The sequence below is a fragment of the Mustela nigripes genome, chromosome 6 (genome assembly GCF_022355385.1).
Source record: "Mustela nigripes isolate SB6536 chromosome 6, MUSNIG.SB6536, whole genome shotgun sequence".
Lineage (NCBI taxonomy): Eukaryota > Metazoa > Chordata > Mammalia > Carnivora > Mustelidae > Mustela > Mustela nigripes.
In genome coordinates, this window is record NC_081562.1 from 75,780,615 (window position 1) to 75,804,670 (window position 24,056).

General features: G+C 35.3%; 1 protein-coding gene across 1 annotated transcript in view; it reads left to right on the forward strand.

The window, feature by feature from the left end:
* The window catches only part of C6H12orf40 (chromosome 6 C12orf40 homolog), a 59,415-nt gene that overhangs the window by 17,645 nt on the left and 17,714 nt on the right, over window positions 1-24,056 (forward strand). The window contains 4 exon segments of the mRNA XM_059402897.1: window positions 8,702-8,710; window positions 8,820-9,337; window positions 9,568-9,637; window positions 10,715-10,775. Coding sequence (XP_059258880.1) covers window positions 8,702-8,710; window positions 8,820-9,337; window positions 9,568-9,637; window positions 10,715-10,775 — 658 coding nt within the window.

Below are 24,056 nucleotides of genomic sequence, written 5' to 3' on the forward strand. Positions count from 1 at the left end.
TTATTCCTACTTATTTTATTCTCTTTATCCTGGTGTGAATGGTATTTATTATTAATTTCATTTTTGGATTGTTCATTGATAAAATACAGGAATATAATTTTTTACATTAATCTTATCTCCTGTGATCTTGCTGATCTCATTATGAGTTCTAGAGGTTTTATGGATTCTTTAGTTCTTTTTTTTTTTTTTTTAACCATACTGGATTATGTTGTCCATAAATATAAGTATTTTTACCTCTCTCTTTTCAGTCAGGATGCCTTTTACTTCTTTTTCTTGACTACTGCAGTAACTAGAACCTCTGGTACAGTGTTGCATAGCAAGCAGGCAGCCAAGAGTGGGCATGCTTGCATTATCCTTAGTCTTAAAGAAAAAACATTTCACTATTATGTTAGCCATAGGTTTTTTGTAGTTGTCCTTTTTCAGGTTTAGGAAATTCCCTTCTATTCCTAGTTCTTTTAAAGTTTGTATCATGGATTTTGTCAAACATTCTTTATGAGTCTCTTGAGATTATCATGTAGTTTTTTCCACCTTTATTCTGTTAATACATTGTATATTACTTTATCTTCAAATATTAAACCACTTTGGGTTCCTGGGATAAAAGCTGCTTGGTCATGGTATATAATCCTCTTCATATATTGTAGGATTTAGTTTGTTACTATTTTTTTGGTGATTTTTATGTCTCTATTCATGAAAATTGGTGTGAATATATATATATATTTTGTTGTTAGTGTCTTTGGTGCCAAAGTAATACTAACCTTATAGAATAAGCTGGAAGTTGTGTCCTCCTCCATTTACTGGAAGAATTAGTGGAGAATTGGTGTGATTTTTTTCTTTAAGTGTTTTTGCATCTGAGCTTTTCTTTCTGTGAAGACTTTTAACTACTAAATGTTAGAATGTCCACATTTTCTAACTTCTTGAGTCAGTTGTAGTAATGTATGTTTTTCTAGGAATTTATCCATTTCATCTAAGTTGTGTGATTTGTTAGTATAAACTTGTTTATGGTATTTCCTTGAAAACCTTTTAATTTCTGTAAAGTCACTGTTGATGTCCCTGCTGAGCAGGGAGCCTGATGCAGTACTCCATCTCCGCATTCTGGGATCATGAGCCAGAGGCAGATAGAGGACTTAGCCACCCAGGCATTCCTGATGTCCCTTCTTTAATTCTAGATCTGTGTCTTTTCTCTTTTTTGTCTTGGTCAGTATAGCTAAAGATTTGCTAATTTTATTGATATTTTTAAAGAACTAAGTTTTGTATTTCATCACTTTTCTCTGTTTTTCTGTTTTCCATTCCATTGATTTCTGCCTTAATGTTTATAATTTCCGTCTTCTGCTTGCTTTGGGTTTGGTTGCCCCCCCCCCCCCTTTTGGGGGTAGATTCTTAAAGTGTAACTTTAACTTACTTGATATTTTCTTTTTGTTTAGTATAGGCATTTAAGACTATAATTTTCCTTCCACCAATGCTTAGAGGCCAGCCAGTGATTACTTGGGAGGTTGTGTTTAAACATCTTGAGCCAATAAGGCTTCTTCCTATGTGAAGGACTTCACATTCAACCAGGGATGAGTATAGACACTTGAGGTCCTCTCCTGAGTGTGAATACAGGCTTATACATGTGGGCAGCCTTTCAGACCACTGAGGTTTCTTGCAGTTTATTAGAGGTCATTATACCTGTTTGTTCCCTGGATCTCTCTGTGAAATTTCTGGATGTTTTTTTTGCTTGCTCCAAATATTGCCGCCCCAGTTAGTTGTACTGTTGGGCTTTCCTGATGGTTTGCCACCAAGGTAATGATTATTTTTGACAAATTCCTGGGCATGGGACTCCCTTGTCTTTTAGACTACTGAACCTTGGTAGTACCAGCCATGGAGTAGGGGTGGAAGGAAGGTAGCTTCCTGAAGCTAAAATTCCAGACCCCCACTGTTCCTGCTAATAAGGTTTAGTAGTTTTTCTTGAAGTACTGCTTTTCAGTTTATTTGCATGCCTTTGTTACTCTCCAGATTCTGAAATGATTGTTTTTACAAGTGTTATCTGGTACTGTCATTACTTTTTGAGGGGGTGGGGCAGGATTTATTTGCCAGACTTTCACATGTCATTCCAGAAGTCCGTCCCACACTGATTCATTTTTAAATGTTAAATGAGCCTTGTATTCTGGAGATAAACCCCACTTGGTTACAGTGTGCTATTCTTGTTATGAATTTCTTGGTTTGATGTGCTAAAATTTTGTCAGGAATTTTTGCATTAATCTTTATGAGGGATATTATTTTCTATGTTTCTTTTGATATCTTCATCTGGTTTGCTGTTAGCCTAATGTTGATATCATAGAGTGAGTTGGGAGTATTCCTTCCTGTGTAATTTTCTGAAAGAGTTAATGTAGAATTGGTACCATTTCTTTCTTAAATGTCTGATAGAGTTCATCAGTGAAGCTGCTTGGTATGGAGTTTTTCGGTAGGAAGGTTTTTTTTGTTTTGTGTTACTATAATTTCCAAATGAGATACAGGGTAGTCAGATGATGATGATGATTATTATTATTATTATTATTATTATTTTTAGTGAGCTTTGGTAGTTTGTCATACAAAGAGTGCATCTATTTTATCTATGTTGTAGAATTTTGACTTAAAGTTATCCATAATATTCTCTTACTATGTATTTAAAATTTTTAACACTTAAAGTGATGTCATTCTCTCATTACTAATATGAGTTGTGTCTTCCTTCTTTTTCCTGGGCATTTTTTTTTTTTTTAAGATTTTGTTTATTTATTTGACAGAGATCAAAAGTAGGCAGAGAGGCAGGCAGAGAGAGAGGAGGAAGCAGGCTCTCTGCTGAGCAGAGAGCCCGATTCGGGGCTCGATCCCAGGACCCTGAGATCCGTGACCTGAGCCGAAGGCAGAGGCTTAACACACTGAGCCACCCAGGCGCCCCTCCTGGTCATTTTTTTAAATTTAAAACTGATTGGCCTATAACATTATACTAGTTTCAGGTATAAATTATAATTAAATCTTTGTATATGTTGTAAAATGAGCACAATAAGTTTAGTTACCATTTGTCACCATACAAAGTTATAATTTTTTTGTAATGAGAATATTTAAGATTTATTCTTAGTAACTTTCAAGTATACAGTGTAATATTACTGACTATAATCACCATTCTGTACATTCCCACAACTTATTTTATAATTGGAATTTTTTTTTAACCTCTTGACCCACTTGACCCACACCCCAACTTAGCTCCCCTCTGGCAAACACCAGCTTATCTTTTGTATTCATGAATTTTGTTTTGTTTGCTTGTTTTATTTTTTAGATTCTCTATATAGGTAAACTACATGGCATTTTTCTTGCCCTGTGTGGCTTATTTCACTTAGCATAATACCTTCAAGCTCCATCCATTTTGTCACAAATGGCAAGAATTCATTCTCTTTATTTTTAAACCCTCTTTTTTTTTTTTTTTTAATGTATTCATTGGAGACAGAGACAGAGCATGATCAGGGGAGAGAGGCAAAGGGAGAGGGAGAAGTATACTCCTTGCTGAGCTGGGAGCCAGATGCAGGGCTTGGTCCAGGACCTGGAGATCGTGACCTGAGCCAAAACGCAGACACTTAATCTTTTGAGCCACATAGAAACCCCCTTTTTTAACTTTCTTAATCAACATTTATGAGCAAAATAGAAACCATGAGTGATTCCCTGGAGTTTGTCCTGAGGCTAAATATCTTTTTTTTTTTTTTATTTATTTAAATCCAGTTAGCCAACATATAGTACACCATTAGTTTTTGATGTAGTGTTCAGTGATTCATTAGTTGTGTGTAACACCCAGTGCTCATCAGATCGCGTGCCCTCCTTAATGCCCATCACCTAGTTACACTTTCATTCCACTCCCCTCCCTTCCGCAACCCTCAGTTTGTTTCCCAGAGTTAAAAGTCTCACGGTTTGTCTCCCTCTTTGATTTCTTCCCATTCAGTTTTCCCTCCCTTCCCATATGGTCCTCTGTGCTACTCCTTACATTCCACAGATGAGTGAAACCATATGATAATTGTTTTTCTCTGATTGACTTATTATTTTTATTTTTTAAAGATTTTATTTATTTATTTGACAGAGAGAGTGAGAGAGCACAAGCAGGGAGGACAGTGGGGAGGGAGATAGAAGCAGACTCCCCGCTGAGCAGGGAGCCCAATGTGGGGCTCGATCCCAGTACCCTGGGATCCTGACCCGAGCCAAAGATGCCCAACCATCTAAGCCACCCAGGAGTTCCCTGACTGACTTATTTCACTTAGCATAATCTCCTCAATTCCTTCCATGTCAATGCAAGCGGTAGGTATTCATCCTTTCTGATAGCTGAGTAATACTCCATTGTATAAACGAACCACATCTTCTTTATCCATTCATCTGTTGAAGGACATCTTGGCATGGACACTGTGGATATTGCTGCTGTGAACAATGGGGTGCATATGCCCCTTCTTTTTTACTACATCTGTAGTAAAAAAGAGTAGTGCAATTGCTCAGTTGTAGGGTAGCTCTATTTATAATATTCTAAGGAACCTCCATACTGTTTTCCAGACTGGTTGCACAATTTGCCTTCTCACCACCATTTTTGGTGGTCTTGATTTTGTGTAGATCTAGAATTTCATCTGGTGATGTTTTCCTTCAATTCTGAAGACTTCAACATTTCTTCTAGTATGGGTCTGCCAGTGATTAATTTCTCTTTTGTATACTTGTCTGTGTTTTACTCTTTTTGAAAGATGTCTTTTGACTTGCATTGTTTCTAACTAGAAATTTGCTGTCATTTTTATCTTAATATCTGTATCTACAATATATGGTTTTTCTGTTTTTAAGATTTTTCTATCATGGATTCTCTGTCATGTACTTTCTACCATGGATTTTTATCCATTGATTAGAATGTTCATTTTCTTTATACTTCCTGTGTTTAGGCTGTGTTGAGCTTTTTAAATCTGTGGACTCACTGTTTTTATCAAATTTGGAAACAGATCAGCCATTAATTTTTAAAATATTTTTTCTGATTTCTTTTTCCTTTTTGGGGACTCAGATTACATTAACTTAGTCCAATTGAAGTTGTGTCCCAGTTTACTGATGCTTTATTTATATATTTTCAGTATTTTTTCTCTGTTTCACCTTATGTAAATTATATTGCTTTATCTCTAGAATCAGTAGTTGTATCTTCTTTGATGTCTCATCTACTCATAAATCTGTTTAGTATACTTTTCATCTCTGTAAGCTTGATTTAACTTTTATTTATATCTCCCATGCATTTATTTTAACATGCTCAGTCTTTCCTCTAACTTTTTTGATGTCTTTGTCTACAAATACTAGCATTTTGTCATTTTTTGGTCTGTTTCTAATTGATTTTTCTTCTTATGGGTTGTACTTTCTGCTTCTTTTTATTCCTGGTAATTTTATTTGGATTCTGTGAATTCTGATTTTCATGTTTTTGGTTGTCCGGAGATGTTTGTATCCCTATAAACTATCCTAAGCTTTATTCTGGATACAGTTTAGTTATTTGGAAATACTATGGTTTTACTGAGGTTTGCTTTAAATTTTGTTAGGCAGGACCACATATGCCTTTAGCCTATACTTAATTTTGCCCTCTGCTGAGGCAATACCCTTCTGAATACTCTGTGATTCCTTTTGAATTATGAGGTTTTTCCACTCTGGTTGATACAAACAAAATTTTCCCATCTTATCCTGTTAGATACTTTATTCTCCTCCCCACCTCCAGCCTTGGGTATTATTTCTTCATATGCATGTGCTGATCAATGCTTAGCTGAAGATTTGAGAACTCTCCCTATATCTCCAGAATGCTCTCTCCTTGAAGCACTCTCCTAAGGATACTCTGCCGTGTGAACTCTATCCTCTGTATTCTTTTAGAACCCCCAGCTCTGTTTTCTCAACAAAGGGAATCTGTGAGCTCTGACTGGGATGTCCGTTTATATTCTATGGCTTGTATACCTTCTGTAGGCAGTAAGCTGGGAGCAGTCATGAGGTTCGCCTCAATTGCTTTCTTTCTCAAGAATCATTATCCTTTTCTACTTGATGGTCCATATATGAAAACTTTTTTTTTTTTTTAAGATTTTATTTATTTATTTGACAGAGATCACAAGAAGGCAGAGGCAGGCAGAGAGAGGGGAGGAAGCAGGCTCCCTGCTGAGCAGAGAGCCTGATGTGGGCTCGATGCCAGGACCCTGGGATCATGATCTGAGCCAAAGGCAGAGGCTTTAACCCACTGAGCCACCTAGGTGCCTCCATATATGAAAACTTTTATCTCATATATTGTGTCTAGTGTTTTTAATTGCACCAGTCAGGAGGGTAAGTCTAGTTCCTCTTGCTTCATTTTGGCCAGTTGGAAGTTTGAAACTTATATTCACCTGGCAGTCAAACTGATATTTTTCAGGGCAAAAAGCAAGTCAGTTTTACTTTTGTATTTAGAACCTTTCAGTGTTTCTTATTGTTCTTTTAAAAAATGAAGCTCTATTCATATGACCAAGTAATTCCACTACTGGGTGTTCAAGAAAATTAAAACACTAATTCAAAAAATGTATGTACTCCTTTGTTTATTGCAGCATTATTTACAATGGCTTAATTATGGCATCAACCCAAGTGTCCATCCATAGTGGATAAAGGACACACACACACACACAAAAACACCCAGTGGAATATTACTCAGCCATAAAAAATAAAAACACATGAACAAAGAAAAAAGAGACAAAAAGCCAGACACTTAAATTTAGAAAACAAACTGGTGGTTACCAGAGGGGAAGTGGGTGGGAAGGGTCAGTAAAATAGGTAAAGGGGATTAAGAGTATACTTACCATGTTAAGCACTGAGTAATGTATAGAATTATTGCATCATTATATTGTATACCTGAAATTAATGTAGCACTGTATATTAATTATACTAGAATTAGAAATACTAAGTTCTGTGTAATTTGGGGCCATTTCCTTCACTGATTCTATTCAATCTTTTTTTTTTTTTTTAAGATTTAATTTATTTGTGAGAATGATAAGATAGCACAAGCTGGGGGAGGGGCAGAGGGAGAAGCGGACTTCCCACTGAGCAGGGAGCCCAACTTGGGACTCCATCCCAGGACTCTGAGATCATGACCTGAACTAGAGGCAGATGCTTAACCTACTGAGCCACCCAGACACCCCTGTTCTTTCCTTTTTGTTTCTCAAATGTATGGCATATTTTGCTTTTGTGCTTATTACTCTGTCCCCTTAGAGTAGGTTTACTCCTTTCTTCACATGTTTAACCATTCTGGGTCTTTCACTTATTTATCACTTTTTTACTGGGGGCTTTTCCAACCACACCATCTGATACAGGACTTCTAACACAAGTTATTCCATCATATGATCTTGTAGCATCTATAAAGGCACTGTAACTATCTTCTTTATTTGTTTATTTCTGTATTTCTTTTATCCTTTGTTCTTATTAATAGTTATTATTATTTTCCTTAACGAGAATATAAGCTGTATTATCTCCCTACCACATAATAGGCATACATTAAATATCTGCTTAATATATATAGATAAGTCTGTCTTTACATTTTTTAAAATTTAGAGTAATAATTTCTCTGGTGTTACTGTTGTATATTATTGCATGCTATGTGTTATGCCTTTTGGTATAATATAACAGCATTATATTGCCCCAAACCCCAGTGAGACCTATGTTGATTAATAGTGTAGGATTGTGATCTGTGAACATTTGTGGGTAAAATAACTCTCCTTAACAGCAAATTGAACTTTTTTATTTCTCTGTCCACAACACATGGCATAGTGTCTGGAACACAACAAGTATACCTGCTTGTTAGGTGTTTAAAAATAACTTAAAAAATAAAATTGGAGGGGCGCCTGGGTGGCTCAGTGTGTTGGAGCCTCTGCCTTCGGCTCAGGTCATGATCTCGGGGTCCTGGGATCGAGCCCCACATTGGGCTCTCTGCTCAGCGGGGAGCCTGCTTTCCTCCTCTCTGCCTGCCTCTCTGCCTACTTGTGATTTCTCTCTGTCAAATAAATAAATAAATTCTTTAAAAAAAATAAATAAGTAAAATTGGAAATCAGTCAGATTTTTAGTGGCCTATATTTCTTTTCTAAATTTCTTGGTACCTCCAACCTCTGGAACAATCCAACCCCAAGTGAATTTTTTGATCATCAGTAACAACAAATTTTGAAATATCTTGATTTCTAATTATGTCCTTTGATACTTTGATTTGATACAAGTTGGACATAAAGTAGAATTATGATTTCTGCATTAGAAAGGAACTTAAAATTTATCTAGTCTAACCTTTTCATCTAATTTGTATTTTGGCTTTATTATTTATATATGCATTTGTATCTACTTTTCTGCCTTGGTAACTTCAGAGTTGTTAGGTTGAGAAAAATCTATTATAATACTATAATATTCTCATGACTATTTGATTTATGTTTAACAGGGTAATCACATATCTTTATATGGTTAAATGAAGCAGAAGTATACATAGTAATTGTTCAGGTTATTCACTAGATCTTACTATAGATGTTAAGACAAACTACGGGTTTTTTTTTTTTTTTGTTAATATAACAGTAAATTGAACCTATGCTAATTTTCATTTTGAAATACTGAATTAAGTGTAGATTATTTTATACTCACTAATGTACTAGAATAGTACATTAGACAAATTTTGACCCAAAGCAAATTGTGTATTTAAATTAAAAAAATTAAAACATAGTGTAGGTAAGTATTAGTAGTTGCTCAGTATGTTCTCTAAGAATTTAGTTGTTTTGAAATGAAAATGCTATATATTTTTCTTGCTAAATATATTTTTATTTATCTCAAAGTCCAGACAGTAGGAATTTCCTTACTGGACCTGTTGTGGTTATGGATGAAGAATGTGGAAGCATGAATGAACGAAGACAGTCAGAATTCCTTACCGAAAAACAATCAGTACAACATAATTGGGGAGAAAATAGAAGAGAGGTTTCAAATTTTCTTGCAGGTGTGAACCAGCCAACAACCAGCCTTAAATCGGAGAATTGTAACTCTTTTACTCGTGAAAATGTCACCAATTTATTAAACATAGATCAACAGAGGATAAAGAAAACGTTTGACAAGTGTGGTGATGATAGTATGGGAGATATTTGTGCAATCACAAGTTATAATAAAAATGATCCAACTGGTAGATACATTAGAAGTATTTTTTCAGATCCAGAATTGACTGTTAGTAATTCTACTTTTAATAAAACAAGTTGTCCAGAAAAGTGTCAGCCAAACAAGAGGTATCAAGAAGAGTACCATAATAATGAAAGAAATACTCTTAGTGCATCTTTTGAAAATAATTGTTATGCATCCAGCTCTGAAAAAAAAGGTGAGTGTTATACATAGAAAACATAATCTATTGGGATTTTTTTGTTTTCAGTGTGTGTGTGTGTGTGCGTGTGTGTGTGTGTAAAAATAGGAAGTTAAAAATAGAATGACATTCTTTTATAAGACTTTTTGGATCAGTAATGTTCTTCTATGTAGTTTGTAAGCTTCAAATTAAAAAACAAGTAATCTCTGTTAAGGTTTTGAATTCAACGCATACTTTTATTTTTAAAGGAAAATTTAAATGTGATTTCCAAGTGAAGACACCACAGAAGGGAAGTCAGAAATTCCCAGTGAATCATATGTAAGTTTTTAGGTAAATCTGGGGACTACAAATCAGGATCTAGGATGGTGCATGTTGAATGTTTGAATTGATGAAAAGTCAGTAGGCATATTGCTTTCTGGAATTGGATAGACTAGCCTCAGGGAAGACTTCTCAGCTGTCAGAATCTTGGTAATATCAACTTATTTGAGAGGATGGTGCTCATATTTGCTATTGCAAAAATATCTGGAATCTTAGTATTAATAAAGTTTGAGAAAACTCACTTATGTGTTCAAGAAACTTGTATACTCACCAGAATGTAGTTTATTAATTTACAGTGAGGAAGAGTCGAGTCACATAATATAGGAATGCTTACTTGCATGGTAAGCATATTTTCTAACTTTTGGTTCAGCTCTCCTTGGGAAGGTTGATTGGTTAGTATAGAATCAGAACAAGAGAGTGATAGAATTCAACGTTAATGGCATAAGCATATTAACATTTTATGGGACTGTTATTTATAGGGAATTAAACAAAATTTCTGGTTTCAGAATAGCCCAAACTTTCTTGGTAATAATTGTGATTTAGTCACATTTTGGTAACTGAAAATCACTAACTAGAATATATTTTTATTTTGAAAATACTTTCTTAGGGAAGTATTTAAAATTCCTATTTATAAAAAAGAGCGTATAGTTGCTATTTTAATGGGATTGACACAGTAAATTATTTAAAATGAAGAGTCACACCTTATTTAATAAAATCAATAAATTAGCTGCTTTGTTGTCAAATCCCTAAATATTCAGAAACTTGTGAATGAAAAACAGCATGGTAGGCCTTGAATTTTAAAATGTACTTTATGAAACTGATTTAGAACACAATTCCCAAGTCTGGCTGCAGGTCTACATCACTTGAGGGGGGTGACTTTTTAAAATTAAAAATGTCACATTTGATCCACACGTAATAAATAAACTCTTTAGGTTGGAGCTTATGAATTGTTTTTCAAAAAAACTTCTCTTATAATTCTGACCTGAAGCCAACTTTGGAAACCATAACTTAGAGTAATAATTTTCAATAGGAAATAAGGCACACTTTAAAAGCATCTTATTTATTTATGGTCCTTAGGTGTAATATGTCTTTGGAAGAATTGTGTTCTAAGCAGTCATGGGACTTTGGATTTGATGAGGTAAAGTACATCTTCCATTATCTTTCCAGTTAAGTCAGTTGTTGTTATGTCATATTTTATTATTGGCAGTTTACTTTGTTTTAAAGTTAGTTTTTATCAAAAAATTTCCTCTGAGATTAATATTTTTTTTTATTCTGGGGAAATTCTAGCTTGGATTTAGAAATAAAATTAACACCTTTGCAAACCTGTAATATGCTTTAAGACAAACCAATCCAGATTTTTAAAAAATTTTTAATTTTTTTATTAACATATAATGTATTATTACCTCCAGGGGTACAGGTTTGTGAATCACCAGGTTTATACACAGTACTCACCATAGCACATACCTTCCCCAATGTCCATAACCACACCACCCTCTCCTTACCCTTCTCCCCCTGGAAACTCTCAGTTTGTTTTATGAGTCAATTTAGATATTTTAAAAATTCTTTCTGTAAATTCTATAAAATTTCTTCCAAGATGAAAGCATTTAGGTTTCAGTGTCCTATGGTCAACATTGTTGTATGTTTAAGAATACTGAAAGAGCTATAAACATTGGTTATGTAAGTTGTAACTGCTGCTTATAATAAGGGTGTGTGATTTTTACAACAGTCCAGGTTTTGTGCTAGGAGCTTTATGTACTTCATTCCTAACCTATAAGGGCTTGATTCTGTAAGAGCTTCAGTGCAAAAGAGACTCTGATTTAGAGAGATGAAATGACTTGTTAAAGATAACATACTCAAAGATTCAGACTCTTAATATTTTTTTAAATTTTATTATAATTTATTTTAGAGAGAGAGAAAGAGAGCAGAGGGAGGTACAGAGTTAGAGGGACAAGCAGACTCCCCACTGAGCAGGACGCCCAATGCGGGGCTTGAGCCCAAGATTCTGAGCAGAAATCAAGAGTCTGATCCTCAACCGACTGAGCCACCCAGGCGCTGCTTCAGAGTCTTACTTGACACTATATTTTCTACTACACTGTTTTCTCTTTTTGTCTTCAATAAATATGCATTGACTGCATATTATGAATGCATTTAATATAATTTATTGAGTGTCTTTTTTTTTTAAAAGATTTTATTTATTTATTTGACAGAGAGAGATCACAAGTAGGCAGAGAGGCAGGCAGAGAGAGAGAGGAGGAAGCAGGCTCCCTGCTGAGCAGAGAGCCCAATGCGGGACTCTATCCCAGGACCCTGAGATCATGACCTGAGCCGAAGGCAGCGGCTTAACCCACTGAGCCACCCAGGCGCCCTATTGAGTGTCTTTTATACGCTAGGTAGACACTGTGGCCACAGTGGTAAAATAACAAAAGTTTCTGCTCTTTTGATACTTAGATTCTATTATGCACGAGATGATGAAAGGTACAGAGATAAAAGGACATGGAACGTATCTTTCAGAAGTTATAGTCTAGTAGCTATACTGAAACAAACAAAAAACCTAGTGCATTTAGATACAGTTGCTCCAATTGGGGTTTTTACAAAAGGCAGCTAAAACTTAGTAAAAGACACTTCTAAGTTTTCTTTTAGGAGTTTATGGTTTCCGTTCTTAGATTTGGATCTTTAATCCATTTTGAATTCATTTTTATGTATGGTATAGGAAAAGTGGTTTGTTTTTATTTTTTCAAATGAAGCGGTCCAGTTTTCCAAATATCATTTTTTGGAAAGACTCTTCCCCATTCTGTATTCTTACCTCCTTTGTTGTAGGTTAATTGACATATAGATGTGGGTTTATTTCTGTGACTATCTTGTTCCATTGATCTATGTGTCTGGTTTTGTGCCAGCACCATAGTGTTTTGATTACTGTAGCTTTGTAGTCTTTCTGGAAATCTGGGATTGTGATACCTTCAGTTTTGTTCTACTCAGCCTTAGCAACATATTTATGGCTGTGTTTCCTCAGGCAAGGGAAACAAAAGTGAAAATGAACTAAAATACACCCAAATAAAAGGCTTTTGCACAGCAAAGGAAACCACCAACAAAATAAAAAGGCAACCTGTTTAACAGGAGAAAATATTTACAAATTATATATATCCAGTAAGAAGTTAATGCCCCAAATGTATTAAGAACTGATACAACTCAGCCCCAAGCAAGCAAATAATCTGATTTAAAAAAATGAGCAGAAGACCCGGATGGACATTTTTCCAGTGAAGACAAACAGGTGAAAAAAAAAAAAAACACATGGAAACAAACACATAAAAAAAATCCTCAATGTCACTAATCATCAGGGAAATGCAAATCAGAACCACAATGAGATACTACTTCATACCAGTCAAGATGGCCAGTATACAAAAGACAAGAAATAACAAGTATTGAGGGGGATGTGGAGGATTAATTTCAATTTTTTATATTGGAAATACATTCTCTATCTTTTCATGAACAATATTTGCAAAACTTCTGGTTATCTGCTCTGATACCTCAACTGCAGAAATTTAAAAGTTGCCTATGAGAGATCCTGCCCTTCAGTTTTAGCTATTGAAAGATTAACTTGAATTACAAACTTATATTCTTTGATTTACTCAGTACTTGGATTCTTCTGGTGCCTAAGGTCAACTTTTTACTGCTTTGTAGAGAATGTAGTTTCATAAAAATACATATCAAATTCATCCAAATAGTCATTTAGCTGTCTGTCTGGTTTATTTACACATTCTGTCATGTGCTCTGAGCAAAATGCAGCCAAAATTGAAAAGGCTGCTGTTTATAATTAAGGACAGGGACCTCTAAATGACTCCTTTTTGGAGGTGCCTCGTTAGCGCAGTAGGTAGCGTGTCAGTCTCATAAATGACTCCTTTTTGGTACTTGTGAAAAGGTCAAGCACCAGCATATTGGTAGGAATAAAAATTGGTGCAACCACTATGGAAATCAGTACTGAACTTAATAAAGTAAAAACAGAAATATTGTACAATCCAGTAATTCCATTACTGGGTATTTACCCCCAAAAAACAGAAATATGGGCACCTGGGTGGCTCAGTCAGTTAAGCAGCTGTCTTCGGCTCAGGTCATGATCCTGGGGTCCTGGGATCGAGCCCCACATAGGGCTTCCTGCTCAGTGGGGAGCCTGCTTTTCCCTTTGCCTATGTCCTCGCTCATGTTCTCTTTCTCATTCATTCTATCAAATCTAAAACCAAAAATGTCTTAAAAACAGAAATACTCATTTGAAAAGGTATATGCATCCCAATCTTTATTGCAACATTATATGCAGTGGCCAAGATATGGAAGGAACCCAAATGCTCAGTTGATGAATGAATAATAAATTGTGGTATGTGTATGTATATATATGTGAGTATGCACACACACGCAGTAGAGTGTTACTCAGCCATAAAAAAGAATGAGATCTTTCCATTTGTGACAATATGGATGCACCTAGAGAGTATTGTGGCAAATAAAAGAAATCAGAGAAAAACAAATACCATATGACTTCACTTGTAAAAAATAAAATGAATGAGCAAACAATAAACCAAGACTTTTAAATACAGAGAACAAACTGGTGGTTGCCAGAGGGAAGGTTGATGGAGGATGGGCAAAATAGGTGAAGAGGATTATAAAGTAAATATGATATAAAATAAAATAAGTCATGGAAATGGAAAGTATAGCTTAGGAACTATTGCCAGTAATATTATAATAATGTATGATGACAGATGGTAACTGTAGTTATAGTGAGCATTGAGTAATGTGTAGAATGATTTAATCAGTATGTTGTATACCCAAAGCTAATATAAACTTTTATGTCAATTCAATAATAAATAATAAAAGACAGTTTTAAGTTTCATGGGCACTCAGAGGAAGATGTGTTAGAGGAGAAAGCTTTTGATCCGGGTTGTCAGTAAATTAACCAAATGGGCAAATTACCATCATCCTTTGAAGAAAGAGCAATATAGATATAAACTAAGAGGTGAAGGAATATAGCTTCTTTTAGAAACTGTAAGTAATTTGTTTCATTCTACTTACTGTTATTGCTACTACTGTTGCATAAATTATAAGAGGTTGAGGGAAGGCAAGAAATAATTCTGGACATTATAAAGGACCAAGTCATAAAAGACCTTGTATGACATATAATAGTTTAATTTCCTATCATCAGTCACTAAAAAAATTTTAGCAGAGGAATATGATAACATCAGGGTATTAAAAAGTTGAGTGGCATTGTGGATGGAAACAGGGAAGAGCTATCACAGATTTAGAAGTTCTAGATTTGAAAGAACTTGATGATTAGTTAAGTGAGAAGGAAAAAATTAAAGACCTGTATTTATGATTTAGGTAAATGATTAGTTGATGGGATGATGCCATTCACCAAGATTGAAAATATGAGAGATGGTTGCAAAAAAGGTTAACTCTCCACCAAATTTTATGTACTTTTTTTTTTTATAGAATAGAGCTGTTATTTTGAAAGGAACACTTTTCCAAATCTTCCATCTATCTAAATTTGGCCATATGGCTCAATAATAAAACATTATCAGAAGTAATGTGCATTGTTTTCACGCACCACAAAAAGTGGAGATTCCTTCTCTGTGGTATCCTTCTTGTGAGAGCTAGATGGTAGTGAAGACCTAAGGAATGTTTGCATCCATAAGATAGGAGGGACTGAATCTAAATCACTAGATGGAAGAAGATTACCTACTGACTAGGAAAACTCATTTTAGATTATTTACTCGAGAAAGAAATAATTGTTTAAGCATTATACATTTTGTGATTTATTTTTGTTACCTAGCATTTCTCAAATTCAGAATGAGAGATTTCTAAGAGAATATCAGTTAAGTTTTGACATGTTGAGGTTAATTGAAGTCTTCTGAAAAATCTGTGATATATATGAAGATGTATCATAGCCATTTATATATAGAGAGCCTGAAGTCAGAAGAAGCTTTTAGTATTCAGTAAATAGATGGTAATTGAGTACATTTGTGTCTACATATGTGATTTCCAGGAGAAAACGTATAGGCTAAGAATAAAGAGTCCTGAGAAGCCACAACATTTGAAGTTGGAGAACACTCAGTAGAAGAGAAGCTAGGAAAAGAGACAGAATGAATTGTTAGACAGGTTTGATGAATTCTACTAGAAGAATGGTAGAAAAGAAAAATAGTTTTTCAAGGAAGGGAATATAGTCAGTAATATCAGATGCTGTCCTGTTACTCCTAGAACTTCTATTTTCCCAAAAAGAATAATATAGATATATTCTCTCAAAGAAGGAATTGTCAGCAGGTTAGAAAACTGAAAAAACAAACTCTGTTTGAGTACATTTATGACAGCTTGAATGTGGCTAGAGCAAATCAGAGAAGAAAATAAGCCCATTGGTGGAGCCTGAAGGGAATCTGATGCTATGAGAATTTCTTCGTGTAGACCAGGCATAGGATTTTTAATTTGTGCTATAGTGGAACACTGGCTAAAATCCTAAATTCTGTAAGCACTATGAAGGCAGAAGTCAGAACTGGAAAGAAAGAAGAGGTACGAGCAGAAGAAAGGTAAGGTTTGCCTGCCCACTGGCTGGGTAAAATCAGGACAGGTAGTTCCTACTGAGGCAGAATTAATGAAGAAACAGAAGCACACAGAGAAAACAAAAATCCATCTCCGATGGCAGATAGTGGGGAATGGAAAGTGTAGGGGTGGTCCAAGATCTTTTTGTTGGATGTGGAAGGGAATATGAAAGAACAGGTCTTGGAGGAGTATAATAATTATTTTTATTAAGGTTTAATTATATATAACAATTTATTTTCAGGTGTACAACATAATGATTGATATATGTATAAATTGTGAAATAATCACCAGAATAGGTCTAGTTAACATCCATTACCATACAGCAGTTAAAAATGTGTTTTCCTTGTGATTAGAACTTTTAAGATCTACTCTTTTAGGAAGTTTCAAATATATAATAGTGATTTACTAATTTTAGTCACCATGCTGTACATTACATCATAGGACTTATTTTATAACTAGAAGTTTGTATCTTTTGACAACCTTCATCCCTTATGCCTATACTCCACCTCTAGAAAACCACCTATCTGTTCTCTGAATCTCTGAGTTTGTATTTAATTTTAATTTTTTTAGGTTACACATGTAAGTGAGATCATATGGTATTTGTTTTTCTTTGTCTAACTTAATTTCATGTAGCATAATGCCCTCAAGTTCCATTCATGTTGATGCAAATGGCAGGGTTTCCTTCTTTAATATAGCTGAATAATATTCCATTGCATGTGTATACCACATCTTCTTTATACATTTTCCCATCTAAGGATACTTAGTTCATTTCCATGTCTTAGCTACAGTAAATAATGGCAATGAACAAGGGAGTGAGGATAATCACTTCGAATTACTGACTTCATTTCCTTTGGAAAAATGACTGGAAGTGGATTCTTTGGATCATATGGTAGTTCTGTTTTTAATTTTTGAGGATACTCTTCACTGCTTTCTATAATGACTGACCAATTTGCATTCCCTCCAGCAATACACAAGGGTTTCCTTTTCTCCACGTCCTTGCCAATACTAGTTACTTCTTGTCTTTATGGTATTAGCCATTCTAACAAGTGTGAGGTGCTGTCTCATTGGGGTTTTACTGAGTTGCATTTTCTTGATGATTCATGATATTGAGCACCTTTTTGTTTACCTGTTGACCATCTGTATGTCTTCTTTGGGTAAAAGTCTGTTCAATTCCTCTGCCAAGTGTTTAATTAGATTGTTGGTATTTTGCTTTGAATTGTAGGAATTCTTTACAGATTTTGGATATTAAACCATTATCAGATAAATGGTTTACAAATATTTACTCCCATTCTGTAGTTGCCTTTTCATTGTGTTGATTGTTTCCTTTGCTGCACAGAGGTTTTTTAGTTTAATGTAGTCTCACTTGTTTAGTTTTACTTCAGTTGCATTTGTTTTTGGTGTTAAATCCAGAAAATCATTCTAGATCAATGTCAAGGTGTTTTACCCCTATGTTTTCTTCTAGCAGCTTTATGGTTTCAGGTCTTATGTTCAAGTCTTTATTCCATTTTAAGTTAATTTTTGTGTATGTGTAAGATAGGGGTCCACTTTCATTATTTTGCATGTAGCTAATCAGTTTTCCTAGCACCATTTATTGAAGAGACTATGCTTCCTTACTGTACAGTTTTGGCTCCTTTGTTGTAAATTAATTGGCCATTATGTGTGTATTTTCTTCTTGGCTTACTATTATGTTTCATTGGTCTTTGCCTGTTTTTATGCTAGTACCATACTGTTTTGATTACTGTAGCTTTTTATTTTTTTTTTTTCAAGATTTTTTATTTGAGAGAGGGAGCAAGCACAAACGGGGGAGAGATAGAGGGAGAAGCAGACTCTCTTGCTGAGCAGGAAACTTAGTGCAAGTCTCGATCCTAGGACCCTGAGATCATGACCTGACCCGAAGGCAGATGCTTAACCTGCTGAGCCACCCAGGCACCCCCGATTATTGTAGCTTTCTAATGTTGTTTGAAATTAAGGATTGTGATGCTTCTTGCTTTGTTATTTTTCAACATTACCTTGGCTATTCAGGGTCTTTTATAGTTCCGTACAAGCTTTAGGATTACTTGTTCTATTTCTGTGAAAAATATCATTGGAATTTTGATAAGGGTTGTCTTGAAACTGCTCTGGGTAGTGTGGACATTTTAACAAGACAAATTCTTTCAATTCATGAGCACAGATTATCTTCCCAGTTATTTGTGTCTTCGGTGTCTTTCATCAGTGTCTTATAGTTTTGTGTTTACAGATCTTTTACCACTTTGGTTAGATTTATTCCTATGTATTTTATCCTTTTTGATGCAATTGTAAATGGGATTGTTTCCTTAATTTCTCTGATAGCTCATTATAAGTGTATAGAAATGCAGCTGATTTTGTGTATTGATTATGTAACCTGCAACTTTACTGAATTTATTTATTATATCTAACAGTCTTTTGGTGGAATGTTTAGGCAGTATCATGATATCTGCAAATAAGGGTAATTTTAATTGTTCCTTTCTGTTTTGGAAGCTTTTTTTTTTTTTTTTTTTATTGCCTGATTACTCTAACTAGGACTTCTAGTATCATGTTGAATGAAAGTGGCCAGAGTAGGCATCCTTGTATTATTCTTGATCTTAGAGGAAAAGCTTTGAGCATTTTACTCTGTAGTGTGATGTTAGCTATAGGCTGAACATATATGTTTTTTATTCTGTCATGGGATATTCCCTCTATCTCTTTTGTTGCAAGTTTTAATCATGAATGGATGTTGAATTTTGTCAAATGCCTTTTCTGCATTTTTTTGAGATGATCATATGATTCTTATCCTTCAGTGTTGAACTGTCTTTACAATCCTAGAATAAATCCCACTTGATCATGGTGTATAATCCTTTTAATGTATTGTTAAATATGATTTGCTAGTATTTTCAAGATTTTTGAATCTATGTTTTCTTGTAGTGTCCTTTTCTGGTTTTTGTATCAAGATAATGCTGGCTTCATAAAATGAGTTTGGAAGTGTTCCTTTCTCCTCTATTTTCTGGAAGAGTTTTAGAGAAGGATTGATGGTAATTCTTTTTAAAATGTTTGGTAGTTTGATAGAATTCACCAGGAAGCCATTAGTTCCGGACTTTTGCTTATGGGGAAGTTTTTGATTACTAATTCAATGTCTTTAGTAGTAATTGGTATATTCATATTTTCAATTTCTTAATGAATCAGTCTTGGTAGTTTGATTTACTGATTTCTTCTAGGTCATTCAGTTTGTTGGTTTATCGTTGTTCTTAGTAGTTTCTTATCTGTTTTTCTGTTATCAGTTATAAGATCTCTTTCAAAAAATTCCTGACTTTGAGTCCTCTTTTTACCCTTTTGAGTATAGCTAATAGTTTGTAATGTTTTTTTAATCTTTTCAGACAACCAGCTCTTAGTTTCATTAATCTTTTCTATTATCTTTTAAGTTTCTGTCTCATTTATTTCCACTCTGATCTTTGTTATTTACTTTCTTCTAACTATAGGTTCAGTTCATTAGTTTCTTGAGGTATAAAGTTAGGTTGTTTGAGATCTTTCTTGTTTCTTTTTTTTTTTTTTTAAAGATTTTATTTATCTATTTGTCAGAGATTACAAGTAGGCAGAGAGGCAGGCAGAGAGAGAGAGGAGGAAACAGGTTCCCCACTGAGCAGAGAGCCCGATGCGGGGCTCAATCCCAGGACCCTGGGACCATGATCTGAGCCGAAGTCAGAGGCTTTAACCCACTGAGCCACCCGGGGGCCCCTTTTCTTGTTTCTTAATATAGGTGCTTATCACTACAAACTTCCCATTGAGAACTGTTTTTTGCTGCGTTCCAGAGTTTTGATAGTTTGTATTTCCATTTGTTTTAAAGATTTTGTTTGTTTATTTGACATACAGAGATCACAAGTAGGCAGAGAGGCAGGCAGAGAGAGAGGAAGGGAAGCAGGCTCCCTGCTGAGCAGAGAGTCCGATGTGGGGCTCGATCCCAGCACCCTGGGACCATGACTCGAGCCGAAGGCAGAGGCCTTAACCCACTGAACCACCCAGGTGCCCCTGTATTTCCATTTTTTATTTGTGTCAAGGTACTTAAAAATATTTTTTGATTATTTTTTTCAGCCATTGGTTGTTTAAAAACATGTTGTATAATTTCCATATGCTTATCAATTTCACAGTTTCCCTCTTGTAATTTTTATTTTCATATCATTATGATTTGAAAACATGGCTTATGTGATTTCAGTCTTCTTAAATTTATTGACTTGTTTTTTGGCCTAAAATACAATATATCATAGAAAATATTCAATATGTGCTTGAGAAGAATGTATATACTATTGCTGTTGAATGAAATGCTCTGTATATATCTGTTTAGTACATCTGGTTTAAAGTGTTATTGAAGGCCAGTGTTTCCTTATTGATTTTCTGTCTGGAGGATTTATCCACTGATGAAAGTGGGGGATATTCAAGTTCCCAACTGTTATCATATTGCTGTTTCTCTCTTTAGGTCTGCTCATCTTTGCTTTATGTATTTAGATACTCTTAGGTTGGACTCATATATTTTCAAATGTTGCATCTTCTTCTGGGATTCATCTCTATTTCATTAGATAATGACTTTGTCTCTTAATTACAGTCTTGTTTTAACATCTGTTTTGTCTATTTGTACCCACTCTAGTTTTCTTCTGGTATCCATTTTCATGAAATACCTTTTTCCATCCTTTCACTTTTAGTCTGTATGTGTCCTTATGTGTGAAATGAGTCTTTAGAACAGAGCATATAAATGGATTTTTTTAAAAAAAATCCCTTTGGCCACTCTGTATTTTTTTTTTTTAAGATTTTATTCATTTATTTGAAAGAGAGAGATCACAAGTAGGCATAGAGGCAGGCAGAGAGAGAGAGAGAGAGGAGGAAGCAGGCTCCCTGCCGAGCAGAGAGCCCGATGCGGGACTCGATTCCAGGACCCTGAGATCATGACCCCAGCCAAAGACAGCGGCCCAACCCACTGAGCCACCCAGGCACCCCCACTCTGTATTTTTTGATGGGAGAAATTGATTTAGTCCATCTTTGTTTTAAAAAGTTATTAATAGACTTGGGTTAATTTATATTTTGCTCATCATGTCTTGGCTGTTGTGTAATTCCTTTGTTGTTTCTTCTCTTGCTCTGTTCCCTTGTGATTTGATGATTTTCTGTAGTGTTAGAGTCATTTCTTTTTACATCTTGTTTATTTTTTGTAGGTTTTGCTTTGAGGTTACCATGAGGCTTATATAAAACAACTTCTATTGATAACAGTACATTTCAACTTGATATAAAACTTAAAGTCAAATGCATTCTAAAGCTCTGTAGTTTTACTACCCCTCAACATGTTATGTTTTTGATGTCACAACTTCTTTTGGTCTTAGTATTTATTAACAAATTATTGTAGTTGTTTTTATTACTTTTGTCTTTAACATTCAAACTAGCTTTGTAAGTGATTAACCTACCCCTTTACAACATTATTTTGAATTTTAGTATATATTTACCTTTACCAGTAAGTTTATACTTTCATATGTTTTCCTGTTACTAATTGAGACCTTTTATTTCAGCTTTAATAAATGCCTTTAACATTTCTTGTAAAGCCAAGTCTAGTGATGAATTCTTTAGCTTTTTACTTATCTGGGAAACTCTTTATCTCTCCTATTTGGAAGGACAGCTTTGCTGGGTAGAATACTCTTCGTTAGTAGTTTTTCCTTTCAACATTTTGAATATGTCATGCCACTTTCTTCTGGCCTGGAAGTTTCTGTTGAAAAATCTGATGATAGTTTTGTGGGGTTTACCTGTATATAATGAGTTGTTTTTCTTTTGTTACTTTAAAAAATATCTTCTTATGATTTAATTATAAAAACATAATTATGTGTCTTGATGTGGTTTCTTTGTGTTGAGCTTATTTGGAACTCTGTTTCCTTCCCCAGGTTAGGGAAGTTTTTGGTCATAATTTCAAGTAAGTTTTCTGTCTGTGCTCCTTTTCCTTTGGGGGCTCCGATAATATGAATACTGATTTATTTGATACTGTTTTGTAAGTCCCTTATACTCTTGTCACTTTTTTAAAATTCCTTTTGTTGTTGCTCCTCTGATTTGAAATTCCACTGCCCTTTCTTTGAGTTCCTGATCCTTCCTTTGGCTTCATCAAGATTTCTGTTAATCCTTTTATTATATTTCTTAGTTCAATTACTATATTCTTCAGCTCTTTGATTTCTGTTTGTTACTTTCTTGTATTTTCTGTTTCTTTATTGAAATTCTCACTTGGTTCTTGCATTATTCTCCTGACCTCAGTGAGAGCATTTTTATGACTGTTATTCTGAACTCTTATTGGAAAATCACTTATCACTTATCTTCATTTCACGGAGGTCTTTTTCTAAGACTTTATCTTGTTCTCTTGTTTGTAACATATTGTTCTGTGTCTTCATTTGCTTGGACTCTGTTAGTTTCTGTGTGTTGGATAAAACAGATGCCTCAGGGGCACCTGGGTGGCTCAGTGGTTTAAAGCCTCTGCCTTCAGCTCAAGTCATGATCTCAGGGTCCTGGGATCGAGCCCCACATCGGGCTCTCTGCTCCACGGGGAGCCTGCTTCCTCCTCTCTCTGCCTGCCTCTCCACCTACTTGTAATCTCTGTCTGTCAAATAAATAAATACAATCTTTAAAAAAAAAAAAAAAAGACTCCTCTCTTAGTCCTGAAGTTGGGGCCTTAAGTGGGAAATAAAACCTGTGTTTCAGCCCTGCCCTATCTCTTGGTGTCTCGCAAACCTTTGTGATTTTCCAAGTAGGCTACTTTATTTTTAGTAGTTCCTGGTAGTTGAGGGTATGCCAAAACCTGCCTGTGTCCTAATGGGAAGGATCTCAATCAGGACTCAGATTATGTTTGATTGGAAGCTGCACCCTTAGGTGGAAACTTTTAAAGTATGCAGATGTACCTCTTTCATGGCAGACTCTGAGATGGGCATCTGTCTGTTCCTTCTGCACTAAGCCCTGGTATGATAGCCAGTTAAGAAGTGTTTCTTTGTTTGCTGTCATCCTGTTGAATCTGTGAACCCAAGCCCTGCTAGCCATCAGAACCAGGCTATCAAAGACAGTGTCCTCAGGGCAGCAGTCACAAAAGCTGGGATGCTGGGTGTTTCTAGAAGCTCCTTTCTTGGAGACACCAGCAGTCTGGGGTAAGGCAGAGAGAGTATGAGGATGGTACATGCTGGCCTCCACAAGATCTAGAGAGGATTTCAGGTGGCCACTAGATGTGTGTTTAATTAGAAGCTTGCCCCTCTGGCCAAAGTATGAAGATAAGCTAATGTAGGCCTCTTTCAGAGAAAAATGGATATTTCAGTCAGCTGCCTCATCACTGCTCCCTGGATATGTAGCTGGCTAAGAACTCTTTTTCTGTTTGTTAAAGTCCTGTGGGACTTGCATACATAAAGCCCCACTGGCTATCAGAGCTGATGATCAAGGGACATCCCATGGGTGGTAGGGGTTCTAGATGTGTGCACTGGGAGTGTTTTCAGGCAGTACCCACGACCTGGAACAAAGCAGAAGGAGAGTGTGAGGATGGTGCCTGTTGGGCTCTACAGTCTTTGGAGAGTATTTTAGTAAGCCTTTAGATGTGTGTTAAATTAGAAGCCTATCACATAAAATATGTAGTAGCAGAGCAAAAACAGTATAAATGCAGTAGAAAACTGATTCAGAAAACAGGAAAAGTGGAAATACGGAGTTACTGATCCATACCAATTAAGAAACCCAGCTTGGCAGGCATTGTGAAAAGGCTTGTTCTCCTGGGGTATGGGAGAAGTTCTTTGAATAATTTAATTTCTTCTCTTTGGGATGATCTTTTCTATCATTTATCCTCTATAAACAGATCTGAGATAGGTAT